At 40.6% G+C, this 15,433-nt stretch overlaps 1 protein-coding gene across 1 annotated transcript in view; it reads right to left on the minus strand.

Annotated features, from left to right (window-relative positions):
- Positions 1–4,258: 4,258 nt before the first annotated feature.
- Positions 4,259–15,433, minus strand: part of LOC135110048 (glutamate receptor ionotropic, delta-2-like) — a 153,508-nt gene continuing 142,333 nt past the window's right edge. The window contains exons 10-11 of the mRNA XM_064022022.1: positions 8,662–8,821; positions 4,259–4,497 (exon numbers count right to left, since the gene is read on the minus strand). Coding sequence (XP_063878092.1) covers positions 4,366–4,497; positions 8,662–8,821 — 292 coding nt within the window. The 3' untranslated portion in view covers positions 4,259–4,365. The remainder of the gene's footprint in view (positions 4,498–8,661; positions 8,822–15,433) is intronic.

Genomic DNA, 15,433 nt, shown 5'->3' on the forward strand with positions numbered 1-15,433 from the left:
AAACATATTTTGCAAAACTGATGACCCTCTGGGGTGGGACAGCTTCTCGTCAATTTCCGGTGCAGCTTCTCCACGTCTTTAATGAGCGTCATATGTCTTCCGCCTAGTAAAAGGAGTGAGACTACAGTTTTATACTTCCGCGAGCCTTTTCTTGATAATGTTAAATAGTATATCTCACCGCTTTTTGTCAGTGTATAAACGTCCAGAGACAGACAATTTAATCTTTCTAATTGACTCAAGTTCTCCCAAGTCACTGGACTGTCTACTTTTCCGCGCATGACGTATTTCTCTCCGCCATGCCGTCTCCGTAATATTTTTGGAATTCTTTTCCAAGGTACACCTCGAGCATGAAGTCTGAAAGCCGCCAAACACTGAATAACACAGGATGAATGTCGGCCATCAGGATTGAAAATTTCATTCCCACCTCGCACGCCTCTAGGATAAGCAACATAATCTCCTATGCCACTACATGCGACGTGTAAGCAATAGTTGATGAAAAAATTTTGTACTCTTGAAATGATAAAACCAGATCCTTCAGTCTCGCTGGTAAGGCTTTCCAGCCGACTGTTCAGCTGATGGATCCATAAATCAACAAGGTCAGGCACATCTTGATAGGCGATCAGTCGTGCTCTAAAAGCAATATGAATGACTCGATGTTCATCCTCGCCTAAGGTAGAGAATTTCACTAGTAACAGAGAAATGTGTGAAAATATCTTCAGGGTAGGGGGAAATGGCGAGCCGTGTGACGTGAAATATGATCTAATTTCCCGCATAAAGAACTCCCTGTATTCGGTAAGTAGACCGAGTGGATCTCTGCTTACATGATCAGGTATGTCATATTGATGTCTGGTGAAGGTCCTCATAAAATTTTCCCTCGAGTCAATTAACCGCGGCTCTTCCGGCATCCCGCGCTCGTCAAGGTTTGCATCCGCCGACTCTCCTGCCATGCTGCGCTCATCGTGGTCCGACTCCGCTTGTGGCGTGTCTGGGAAGAAAAAAATAGAAGTAGCAGCGACAGTTTATTATTATTATTATTATTAGTAGTAGTAGTAGTAGTAGTAGTAGTAGTAGTAGTAGTATTATTGAATTGATATTTACCTTGTGTAGGTAGTGAAGGACTTGAAGTCTCGGAAGAATTGAATACGTTCCCCGATAATCCACTCGGGCCCGGCCGTGGCGAGTCTTAAAAAAAAGAATATTAGTAGTGGCGGCTGCACCGTATTTATTGGTTTATTATTTGTAGTATTTTTTTTTCTCACCTCTTCCCCCGCCTCCGCGTGGAATGCCGCCTTGTGTCGCCCGCCGACGTGCGCCTTCTACGCCGCCGTTCTGCCCAACCTCAATCGAGTGTGAGCCTGTACAGGAAGATGTGCTCAGAGTTCAAACTTGTAGAGATTGACAGTCATTTCATCTTTATTATTATACATTCCCGCCAAAATAAGTAATAATGCTTACCGGAAGAAGCAGGATTGCCAACTTCGCAGGTGTGTTCTGGTGGTGGATGTGGAAACAGAAGTTCACACCGCTCGCATAAATCACACTGGTCTTCCACACATGAGGGGCAGGATGGATTAGTGCGCCATCTCCCACACACTTCACATAAAAGCCGCGCCTCTGCTGTTCCACAGTGAACACCCATTTTTCTTTTCTTTTTTTTTATAACATTGTCAACACTTTCGTCCCGGCCGCCATGCCGCGCAGGGAAACACTGAAGCTTCCCGCGCAGATGGTCGCGAGGCGCGTGACTTGTCTCGGAAGTAGGCAACACCTGCCTGTTTCATTATCCTCCACTCCACCCATTATCCCACCTTGATCGATTTTCTTCAAAACTTTACGTCCGAGACGCAAAGTTAACGTGGTCTTATATGTAACACGCAAGTAACACTGTTTTCCCCATCTTCAAACTGAATAGGTTTACCTCTTTGATTAGCAATTTTGATGGCCACACTCTCTATAGTTGATACAGAAAGTGGTTTATACGTAATTGAATTCGCACCTTTACTGGTGCTGTCGCCTGGGAGTGGTATGACGTCTAATATATTAACTAGTTGGTTACCAAATCGCGAGGGGGAAATGATGTCGGTATAAACGTACATATAATCCGTCCCTGCATCAGCTCGCGGTACGTATTGAGCGAATAATTTTATGGGTAATGAGGAGGAAGCTTCGCTCGCGCTGGAAGATGAAATGACGTCGCCAGATCTTTGAAAGTAGACGGTGTAGCGAAAATTTGGATTGAAACCCAGAATGCGAGCTATATGCGATGCAAATTTTATACTTATATCACTGTAAATACGATCGTCATTAGGAGGGACAATCGCGTTATTCACAACGACCCGCTCCAAGTCGTGGTCATAATAAATGATATCCGAGTAAGGGAAATAGATCTTAAAGGAGTCATTCAAGATTGCTTGAAGTTCTCTCATTATCTGTCCATTAATCGCCTTAGTTATGGCCGGTATGTTCTTATCGGTAAAATTGGAGATGATATTCCTTTCCGGTAGATAGGTATACATATTATATTCATACATATCAAAGTCTGACTGCTTAACCCGACCATAGAACGATACACTGGAATTTGGATCCCCTTCCGTAATGCAGTAGAAATATTTAGGGAATAAAATATTACACAGGCCGACTTCATAATCCCTGCCGGTGTCTAAATGAATGGGTAAGATTCTGTTTTCAAATTCTGTTGTTGTGTTTTTGGGAAATGACCTACCACCTGCAAGAGAAGATAGGTATATGTATATATCGTCACTATCTCTCAACGACATGTTTTTTAAACCCTGTCAACTAACAGACTGACTTTAAACTTTACTTTTTCATGACATATATACGTCGACAGACTGGAGATTATAGCGGTACAGCGTGGATAGTCGCGACGACCTTGACCATAGGGGAATGTACTGAGATATCGGAGGGAGCACGTGTCGGCTATAATAATAATAATAATAGTAATAATAATAATGATAATAATAATAATAATAATAATAATAATAATAATAATAATAATAATAATAATAATGATAATAATAAGGCCGCCATCCGACATAAGTATTACGTCAGTCATGCCGCTGGTGGTCAGTGAAAGTGGAAGAGGCCGCCGCTCCACCCTGGCCGTCACAGACGCTTTCTCCAGGTAAAAAGGATGGACAGGTAACGGGATCTCGTGGGACAGTCGCGACGACCTTGACCATAGGGGATGTATTGAGATGTTGGAGGGAACGCGTGATGGCAACACTCAGTCATCCCACTCTCCAGGATTCCCGTGAATGAAAGGGCGAAAGGGCGACCTACACGGCATTGCCGTCACAGCCCCCTAACCACGCGTGTGTGTGGGCGACTTCCACGTCTGACCGCCAGTCCACCCCCCCCCTTTCACTCAATTATTTTCCACCCACCATCATTGATTCATTTAGTCATTCCATCGTCGCCGAAGGATAAGGACGCACGCCCCCCCACCTCTCCGTCAGTGTCGCCGTCACCGTCCCTCTCCCCCCCTCCCCCCCCTTGGTGTTGCCGTCGTGAATCGCCACCCTCCCCTTTCCCAAGCCTGGGTCTCCATCCTGAAATGGACTGCCACTGAAGTCTACGGAAAATTGCTGTCAGGTTTCCCCATTGCAATTTGATAAGGTCCACACTCGCAATATGGCATGCCATCAGAGTCGCTCCTGGGGGTGGGGGTGGGATCCCCATCCTCCCCCCCCTCCCCCCTTTCACTCAATTATTTTCCAGCCACCATCATTGATTCATTTAGTCATTCCATCGTCGCCGAAGGATAAGGACGCACGCCCCCCCACCTCTCCGTCAGTGCCGCCGTCACCGTCCCGCTCCCCCCCCCCTTCCCCCTTGGTGTTTGCCGTCGTGAATCATCCCCCCCTTCCCAAGCCTGGGTCTATGGAAAATTGCTACCAGGGTCGCCCTTCGCAATATGGCATGGCGTCAGAATCACCCCAGGGGCGACTCTGACGGCATGCCATATTGCGAAGGGCGACCCTGGTGGCAATTTCCCAACTACTGCTAACTATAACTCCTAAATCTTTCTCGTACCCTGTACCTACCAGAGATTGGTTGTCTAATGTGTACCTATTGTGTGGGTTTCCTCTACCTACGCTGAGCACTTTGCATTTATTGATATTAAATTGCATTTGCCATCTATCCGTCCATTCATTCATTCTATATAAGTACACATGGAAAGTTTAAAAAAAGGAAATTCCAATAAATTGCATCATTACGTATATTAGGTACTATTTTAAGGTGAACATACTATGTTTTGTGAGCAGAAAAAAAAATAAATAAATAAAATACACTTCAGGTATGGTAAAGCAAATTATATATTACTTCTGAATACACAAAGACAACTCATGTTTTTTCTTTTGATAATACATTCACTTCGATCAGAAGCATCACAGTTGCTATCCCGCAGCCCAAGAATAAAACGTAAAATGCTCCCTGCATATGCTGCAAACCCAAGACCACTTCGCGTTCGTCAGACTGTAAAAGAGTTACATATATATATATAATATATATATATATATATATATATATATATATATATATATATATATATATATATATATATATATATATATATATATATATATATATATATATATATATATATATATATATATATATATATATATATATATATATATATATATATATATATATATATATATATATATATATATATATATAAACAATTTATTGTGTAATTTTTAAGTGCTAAACAGGTCCTATGCAGGCCTACGTGTAAAAAAAAAAAAAACTAGGTCCTAATTCCTAGTAAAATTTCATATACAAAAAAAGATACGACTATGTTTTTTTTTTTTCATGTACAAAAAGAAATGTTTAATACAAGCGGTCGAGGGCCACAGACAATTGTAAATTTATTTTGCACATGGAAAACATGTTAGAAGTTTCTGTGTCTTTATATGAAATAGCACTAGGACCTACGACTTTTTTTTTTTTTCTGCTTGCAGGACCTGCATAGAACCTCTCTAGCACTTAAAAATCACTCAATATATATGTATTTTTTTTATTTAGTCTTCCATAGACCTTAGTTCTTAAAAAAAATTATATATATATATATATATATATATATATATATATATATATATATATATATATATATATATATATATATATATATATATATATATAGATATAGATATAGATATAGATAGATATATATATATATATATACATATAGGGTGTCCCATAAGTCTAGACAAATACAATTTCTAAATTATTTCATTTTTATTGCAGATAACACATGTTACTGGCTAGAGAAGAGAGATTTCAAGTCATTATGCTCTCTGGGGATCGTTTTTTTTTTTTTTTGTAGGCAGGACCAAGGGCAACAAAAATTCAATAAAAAAAAATGCCCACTGAAATGCCAGTCCCATAAAAGGATCCAAAGCGGTAGTCAAAAACTGATGGATAAATGTCTTGAAACCTCCCTCTCTAAGGAATTCAAGTCATAGGAAGGTAGAAATACAGAAGCAGGCAGGGAGTTCCAGAGTTTACCAGAGAAAGGGATAAATGATTGAGAATACTGGTTAACTCTTGCATTAGAGAGATGGACAGAATAGGGGTGAGAGAAAGAAGAAAGTCTTGTGCAGCGAGGTCGCGGGGGGAGGGGAGGCATGCAGTTAGCAAGATCAGGAGAGCTGTTAGCATGAAAATAGCAGTAGAAGACAGCTAGAGATGCAACATTGCGGCGGTGAGAGAGAGGATGAAGACAGTCAGTTAGAGGAGAGGAGTTAATGATACGAAAAGCTTTTGATTCCACTCTGTCTAGAAGAGCAGTATGAGTGGAACCCCCCAGACATGTGAAGCATACTCCATACATGGACGGATAAGGCCCTTGTACAGAGTTAGCAGCTGGGGGGAAGGGGTGAAAAAAAAAAACTGTCGGAGACGTCTCAAAACACCTAACTTCATAGAAGCTTTTCTAGCTAGAGATGAGATGTGAAGTTTTCAGTTCAGATTATAAGTAAAGGACAGACCGAGAATGTTCAGTGTAAAAGAGGGGGACAATTAAGTGTCACTGAAGAAGAGGGGATAGTTGTCTGGAAGGTTCTGTTGAATTGATAGATGGAGGAATTGAGTTTTTGAGGCGTTGAATAATGTCAAGTTTGCTCTGCCCAATAAAAAAAAAAAAAATTGAAAGATCACAAGTCAAGCGTTCTTTGGCTTCATTGCGTGAAATGTTTACCTACTGAAGGGTTGGACGTCTTTGAAAAGACGTGGAAAAGTGCAGGGTGGCATCATCAGCGTAGGAATGGATAGTACAAGAAGTTTGGTTTAAAAGATCATTAATGAATAATAAAAAGAGAGTGGGTAACAAAACAGAACCATAAGGAACACCACTGTTAATAGATTTAGGAGAAGAACAGTAACCGTCTACCACAGCAGCAATAAAATGGTCAGAAAGGAAACTTGAGATGAAGTTACAGAGAGAAGAATGGACGCCGTAGGAGGGTAGTTTGGAAATCAAAGCTTTGTGCCAGACTATATCAAAAGCTTTTTCATATGTCCAAGGCAACGGCAAAAGTTTCACCAAAATCTCTAAAAGAGGATGACCAAGGCTCAGTAAGGAAAGCCAGAAGATCACCAGTAGAGCGGCCTTGACGGAACCCATACTGGCGATCAGATAGAAGGTTGTGAAGTGATAGATTTTTAAGAACCATCCTGTTGAGGATAGATTAAAAAACTTTAGATTGGCATGAAATTAAAGCAATAGGACGGTAGTTTGAGGGATTAGAACGGTCACCCTTTAAAGGACCAGGTTGAATGAAGGCAAACTTCCAGCAAGAAGGAAAGGTAGATGTAGACAGACAGAGCTGAAAGAGTTTGACAAGGCAAGGTACAAGCACGGAGGCGCAGTTTTGGAGAACAACAGGATGGACCCAATCAGGTTCATAAGCCTTCCGATGGTGGAGAAGAGGGAAGAACAAGCCCAGAATCATCCAAGGTAAAGTTTTTAGCAATAGTATGAGCGAAGAGTTCAGCTTTAGAAATAAATGTGATAGCAGTGGTGCCATTTGGTTGAAATAAAGGAGGGAAAGAAGAAGAAGCAAAGTTATTGAAGATATTTTTGGCTAGATGCCAGAAGTCACGAGGGGAGTTAGATCTTGAAAGGTTTTGACACTTTCTGTTAATGAAGGACTTTTTGGCTAGTTGGAGAACAGACTTGGCATGGTTCCAGGCAGAAATATAAATTGCATGAAATTCTGGTGATGGAAGGCTTAAATACCTTTTATGGGAAACCTCCATATAATGTGTTAAACAAAGGTTTGGAATGTTTAGGTCGAGAAAAAGAGTGAGGAATGTGCGCCTCCATGCCAGACACTATCACCTCTGTTATGCGCTCAGCACACAAAGACGGGTCTCTGACCTAGAAGCAGTAGTCATTCCAAGGAAAATCAGCAAAATACCTCCTCAGGTCCCCCCAACTAGCAGAGGCAAAACGCCAGAGGCACCTTCGCTTAGGGGATCCTGAGGAGGGACTGGAGCGATAGGACAAGATACAGAGATGAGTTTGTTATCAGAAGAGCCCAACGGAGAAGAAAAGGTGACAGCATACGCAGATGGATTAAAGATCAGGAAAAGGTCAAGAATGTTGGGCGTATCTCCAAGACAGTCAGGAAAACGAGTAGGGTGTGTCGTGGAGTATAGAAAAATTGAAGGCTAGTTCACCAGGATGGTCAGTGAAGGGAGAGGAAAGCCAAAAGCTGGTGGTGAACACTGAAGTATCCAACAATGGAGATCTCTGCAAAAGGGAAGAAGGTCAGAATGTGCTCCATTTTGGAAGTTAAGTAGTCAAATAATTTCTTGCAGTCAGAGTAGTTAGGTGAGAGGTATACAGCACAGATAAATTTAGTTTGAGAGTGACTCTGTAGTCGTTGCCAGATGGTGGAAAACTCGGAAGATTCAAGAGCGTGGGCACGAGAGCAGGTTAAGTCATTGCGCACATAAACGAAACATCCAGCTTTGGATCGAAAATGAGGATAGAGAAAGTAGGAGGGAACAGTAAAGGGGCTACTGTCAGTTGCCTGAGACACCTGAGTTTCAGTGAGGAAAAGAAGATGAGGTTTAGAAGAGGAGAGGTGGTGTTCTGCAGATTGAAAATTAGATCTTAGACCACGAATGTTGCAGAAGTTAATGAAGAAAAAGTCGAGGGGGTTATCAAGACACTTAGAGCAGTCGACAGAAAGACAGTCCGACCTCGAGACATTTATTGTACCCTCCCGAGATTGGGACTTCGAGGTTGGTGTAGGAGTCGCCATGATAATTTCGAAATTTTTGAGTGAAGGGTGTGTGTGTTATTAGGTGCTTGTAGTTTTGTGTGGAGGAAGAGAGTTGTCTTTAGAGGGCAGGCTGTGACTACCCCCTTGTGTTGTGCGACACAAAGGGAAACGTTCAGTGAGGTCACAGCTGGGTTTAATGATAAGTTTACAGCACCCCTTGAACATTGCTTTAGACCTCACTGTGAGTAATTATCGTTTCAGCAGGTGTCTACTGCCTCCTCCCGTAAAAGCCACCTTTCCTGTAGCCACCGGAGAGATGATATATGGCTGTCAGTCTGTATGTATATCTTTCTGTATGTCTCCCTCTATTGGTCGAGACATTTGTAACATTTGTACATACCACTGTTTCCATTTGTTCTGTACTAATGTCCAACTTCATTGCTTCTCTGTTTTCCTTGACCCTCATGGCTATCACGTCCCGCATCCAGTAACTGGTGATTCCCGTATCCTCAAGATAGTGCATCATTGACCGAAAACGAACGGTATATGGTGCCCCAATTCTGAAAAAAAACAAACAAAGATTCGTGAAAAAAAAATAGATAAATAACATTTGATTAAGTGACTGATTAATCAGTTCACTAAATCTACAGTATATGCAATGAACACTACTACTACTACTACTACTACTACTACTACTACTTCTGCCAACAACAACAACAACAACAACAACAACAACAACAATAATAATAATAATAATAATAATAATAATAATAATAATAATAATAATAATAATAATAACCCAGGTACCCATAGGGGTACCTGACGGATACGAAGTGCATGAATGAATTCCTTCCAACAAAATTTGTCCATGACAATATCTCACAGATTTCATAACAAAAAAAAAAAAACATAAGAAATAAGGGAAGCTGCAAGAAGCATCCAGGCTTACACGTGCCAGTCCTTGTATGCAATATACCTGCCAATTTCCATCTATTATCCCCATCCATAAACTCGTCCAATCTTCTCTTAAAGCTATCCAATGTCCTAGCACCAACAACATGGTTACTGAGTCAGTTCCACTCATTTACCATTCTATTTGTGAACCAAATAATATTTCCTAAACCTAAATTTTTCGAGCTTGAACCCTTTATTTCTTGTTCTACCCTAGTTGCTGATCCTAAGAATTTTGCATACATCCCCCTTGTTATAACCCTTATACCACTTAAAGACTTCTATCAGATCCCCTCTTAACTTACGTCTCTCTAAAGAATGTAAATTTAACAACTTCAATCTCGCCTCGTAAGGAATACTCCTCATCCCCTGTATCCTTTTAGTCATTCTCCTCTGTACTGCTTATAATAAACCTATATATTTCCTGTAATGTAGGGACCAGAACTGCACAGCGTAGTCTAGATGAGGTCTGACCAGCGCCAAGTATAACTTTAATATTACCTCCGGCCTTTTACTTTTAACACTCCTAAAAATGAATCCTAGTACCCTATTTTCCCTGTTTCTGGCCTCTATGCATCGTTTTCCTAGACGGAGTTCAGAGCTAACTATAACTCCTAAATCTTTTTCGTACCCTGTACCTAACAGAGTTTGGTTGTTTAATGTGTACCTACTGTGTGGGTTTCCTCTTCCTACGCTAAGTACTTTACATTTATTGATATTAAATTGCATTTGGCATCTGTCCGTCCATTCATTCATCCTATCTAACTATGCCTGCAAGGCGATGGCATCCGATTCTGACCTAATTAATCCACCTATCTTTGTGTCATCCGCAAATTTACTAACATCACTACTAATTCCACTATCCAAGTCATTGATATATATTAGAAATAACAATGGTCCTAATACTAATCCCTGTGGCACCCGACTAATTACATGACCCCACTCGGATTTCGAGTCGTTTATTACAACTCTCTATTTCCTGTCTCTAAGCCATGACCCTATCCAGCCTAACACCTTCTCATCTATCCCGTGTGCCCTAACCTTTCTCAGGAGCCTTTGATGAGGTACCTTGTCAAATGCTTTACTAAAGTCTAGATATAAGATATCATAATTATCTCCATTATCTACTGCCTCGTACACTTTACTGTAAAAACTTAACACGTTTGTCAGGCATGACTTCCCCTTCGTGAAGCCATGCTGTGACTGATTTCTCAAGTTATGTTTGTCTAAATGTTCCCTAATGTTCCTCGCTATTATTGACTCTAATATTTTACCTACAACTGAAGTTAAGGTGACAGGTCTATAGTTAGACGCTAAAGTTTTATCCCCTTTCTTAAACATGGGTACAACATTATCCTGCCTCCACATTATTGGTACCTCACCTGAATCAAGTGATTTCCTAAAGACAGAAACTAACGGCTCACTAATAACCACTTTGCATTCATTAAGTACTCTGGGATATATTTCATCTGGTCCTGGTGTCTTGAACTTTTTTTATTCCATCTACCTCCTGTTTCACTATCTCCCTTGTTATGGAAATATCTGTCAGCTTCTCAGTCTCATATGTTCACTATCTGTCATATCCTGCATGTTTTCCTGGATAAAGACAGTTAAAAAATACTTATTCAGAATTTTATTAATCTCCTCCCCAGAACTAACCAGCTCCCCATCTACTGTCTTTAATGGACCTATAGTATCCTTATTCTTCGTCCTGTATACCTGATAAAATCCCTTGGGGTCCGTCTTCGCCTGGCTGTCTACCATAATTCATAATTGCCCTTAGCTTTCCTCGTTTCCAGTATCATTGTCACTCGATTCCCTCTGCATCGTCCTTATCCAGATTTTGCCCATTTGACCTCTACTCCCTCTTCCTTTTCAGTTAATCAAGTCCCTAATCAAACTTCCATCTTTTCTGAATGAATGACTATCCACCTCCATATTCTCTGGCTTCCAACTGCTTGTTTAATTCTACATATTTCATAATTGAACTGTTCTTGAAGTGATCCATACTTATTGTAATAATTTCTTCAACGAATAGACAAATTCGCTTATCATCTTAACCAGGCAGGAGTGACAGACTGGTCATTATCTCTAACAAGGCGGGAGTAACTATGACTCCTGGAGGGCTGGCTCTGCCCACCACCCTGTCGTCCCCCCAAAGGGGTTGTCCTGGCCGCCTGCTATCGGCTGCTTGGTCAACAAGCGCGGGTAAACGGTGGTCGGACAAAGCATGACTCGATCAAGGTAGCTCCTACAGCTTCTATCCTTCTTTTTGTAACTTCATCTCAAGTTTCCTTTCCAACCGTTCTATTGCTGCTGTGGTAGACGGTCACTGTTCTTCTCTTAAATCTATTAACAGTGGTGATCCTCAGAGTTCTGTCTCGTTACCCACTCTCTCCCTTTTATTCATTAATGATCTTCTAAACTTCTTGTCTTATCCACTCCTACGCTGATGATATCACCCTGCATTTAACTACGTCTTTTCACAGACGTGCAACACTTCAGGAAGTAAAAAGTTCATACAAAGAAGCAACATAACGCCTGACTTCTGATCTCTCTAAAATTTCTGATTGGGGCAGAGAAAACTTAGTATTGTTCAATTCCTCAAAAATTCATTTCTTCCATCTATCAACTCGACACAACCTTACAGACAACTATCCTCTCTTCTTCAATGACACTCAATTGTCCCCCTCTTCTATCTACACTGAACATCCTCGGTCTGTCCTTTTCTTATAATTTAAACTTGAAACAACATCTCTCCAGCTAAAACAGCTTCTATGAAGTTAGGTGTTCTGAGACGTCTCCACCAGTTTTTCTCACTGCCCCAGCTGTTAACTCTGTGCAAGGGCCTTATCCGTCCATGTATGGAGTATGCTTCACATGTCTGGGGGGAGTTGCACTCATACCGCTCTTTTAGACAGGGTAGAATCAAAAGATTTTCGTCTCACAACTCCTCTCCTCTAACTGACTGTCTTCGTTCTCTTTCTCATCGCCGGTATGTTGCATCTCTAGCTATCTTCTACTGCTATTTCCATGCTAACTGCTCTTCTGATCTTGGTAACTGTATGCCTCCTCTCCTCCTGCGGCCTCGCTGCACAACACTTTCTTCCTTCTCTCACCCCTGTTCTGTCCATCTCTCTAATGCAAGAGCTAACCAGTATTCTCAGTCATTCATCCCTTTCTCTGGTAAACTCTGGAACTCCCTGCCTGCTTCTGTATGTCCACCTTCCTATGACTTGAGCTCCTTCAAGAGGGATGTTTATTTTTCTTTTTATTTATTTTATTTTATTTTATTTTATCTATTTATTTTATTTTTTTTAGCCCTTCGCCGGTGTCCCTCCTATTAAAAAAAAGTTATTTTCGCTTCATACGATCGACGCCATTAACATAGTTAATACTTCATTCACACACTCACACACTCACACTGCGTTCACGTGGTCGTAAGTGTAATGCACACATACACACACACACACACACACACGCACACACACACTCAGATATATATATATATATATATATATATATATATATATATATATATATATATATATATATATATATATATATATATATATATATATATATATATATATATATATATATATATATATATATATATATTATCCACCAATTTTTGACCACTGCTTTGACCCTTTTATGGGACTGGCATTTCAGTGGGCATTTTTTTTTATTAGATTTTTGTTGCCCTTGGCCAGTATCCTTCCTACATAAAAAAAAAAAAAATATATATATATATATATATATATATATATATATATATATATATATATATATATATATATATATATATATATATATATATATATATATATATATATATATATATATATATATATATATATATATATATATATATATATATATATATATATATATATCTGAGTGTGTGTGTGCGTGTGTGTGTGTGTGTGTGTGTATGTGTGCATTACACTTACGACCACGTGAACGCACACAGCCACGTGAATACTAATCCCTCACCTTTTCACACCTCATTTGTCTTCCCTAGGTGTATCTATCCCCTGGGAGAACTCCTTGCACCTCTCACCAATTATCACCTTCATCCCCCTTCTCTCCTCAACCCCATGGTAAATTAACTTGTATGTTAATGACTGACGCCTCTTGGCCGAGGCCGGACACAAATAAATTTAAGGTCCGAGTGAAACGGTAGGCATTGGCATTACACTCCAGAGGCGAACACAGTTTGTATTTTCTGTGCACAAATAAACGGCAGAAGCTTCAAGATGTGATTCCTTCACCACATATCCCCTTCCTATATGAGGCAAGATGGAAGGACGATGTAGTACCACGCCGTTATAGTCCTAACAGGCTTGCAAGACTGTCACGTGATGTTCTTGTGCCACGAAGTACCCGAGAACCCCCGGAGAAAACAACCATGTGGGGCAGGCACACTGCAGCGGCGCGGACGTGCTGTAATGATCATGCTGGCAGAGCACAACTCTCTCTGACACCATAGATGTGTTAGAGAACGGAGGGAATGCACCAGCTAGGCGTTGGGTAGTGGTGGTGTCCCGCGGGGCCGAGTGGTAGGGGGGGAGGGGGGAGAGGGGGCAGATCATCGTCACATGAGGTTCCTGAGATCCGAGCGGAGCAAAGGAGGAATGATGGCTTCACATGGGCGCTCCGCGTGGCCGGCCGCACACTCTTTCCTAACTGTCCCTGCCGGGTAAGGGACTACGTGCCCCAGGGTTCCAGTCGGTGGCCGGTGGGACGTATATATCCATTTTTTTTTTTTCTTCTGATGTCAAACCCAATGATATTAGAGCGAAAAAAATATTAGAATAACAAAAAAAAAAAAAAAATGAAATACCCATGAACTGAGAAAAACTTTAAATATATTTAAGATACCCCTAAAAGCTCTAGCTAAAAGCTAGAGGGCTGGGAAGCGAAGCCGGCCGCCGCTAGATAGCTTTTGACGCTGTCCTCCAAACTTTAAAAAATTTTCCTCTATAGGTTCCTTGGGTTTTACTATGTGGGGTGGACGGGATGCTCAGGCAAGTTTAATTTTTTTTTTTCGTTGTTTGATGTAATTTTTCCCTCTCCTGCAGAGCCAGAGCACGACTGGCACATGCCCACGTTCTTATGGGCTCCGTACCTATCTAACAATGTATATACTCGTACAGTATATACCCATGGGGGTGGGTCGGTGGTATCGGACGACCACCCCTTCCCCAACTGCTAAACTGTCCACTTTCTCAGAGTAAAAAAAACTGTACTTTGTTGTTGTATTTCAGGAGAGCTCAGGATTTTCTTCATTTATTTTCAGTATTTAAGTTATGGAATCGTATATCGAATAATATAGAGCAAGATTTAAATTTAAAGGCCTAGGAAAAAAATTCCTCACATGCAAGAAGAAAGAAAATTTTAGTGCATGAATGAACAAAGTAAAAAACAAAGTTAGTTCTATTTTTTTATTTATTTATTTTTTTATTGAATAAATGAAAAATAACGACGTTAGACAGCTGATAGGGGGCAATAAGACCGGAAAGAGCTTGGGACACTTACTGTAGCACGATGGATTCCGTGGCGAGTTTCCCCCTGGATTTTCGTAGTTTCATGTATTTCTATTTTTTCTTTCCCTCTAATAGTATATTGTTGTTGAAGACGTAAACAGTATATAAATTGGTCATTGCATACAAATAGAAGTTCAACTTTGGTCAAATCTTAATGTATTACTGGATGGAATGTTTTTACTGGCGTGGCGGCGTGGGTGCTGATGACGGTAAGTCGTCTTTCCATCCACACTTGTATAATTGTATTTCTTCGTCTCCGCCTTGTTTTGATATTCTTGCTCATAGATTGTACCTTTCTATTTTTTCCTTTCCCACCACAGATTATGTCAAAACCCATACTATGTAGATGCATCATTATCGCATCGCATCATTGCCGCCGGAATACCTTATATAGCCTGGTGCATCTGATTTATGGTTACGCTATACCATCTGGAATACAGTGTGGTGGCACAAAGCCTACTATCGTCGATCTTCCTCTATGCACTTACCCTAGCATTCCTATATTCATTCTATAATATGGATAGCAGAACCGCACAGCATAGTCAAGATGGAGCCTGACTGGTGTCAAAATATAACAAAGAATAACTTCAGCCTATTTCTCAGCTCTTCTACTTCTGACACTCCTGGAGATAAAATCCTAATAGGTACTCGGATTACCTGATTTCTAGC

The sequence above is a fragment of the Scylla paramamosain genome, chromosome 19, assembly GCF_035594125.1.
Source record: "Scylla paramamosain isolate STU-SP2022 chromosome 19, ASM3559412v1, whole genome shotgun sequence".
NCBI lineage: Eukaryota > Metazoa > Arthropoda > Malacostraca > Decapoda > Portunidae > Scylla > Scylla paramamosain.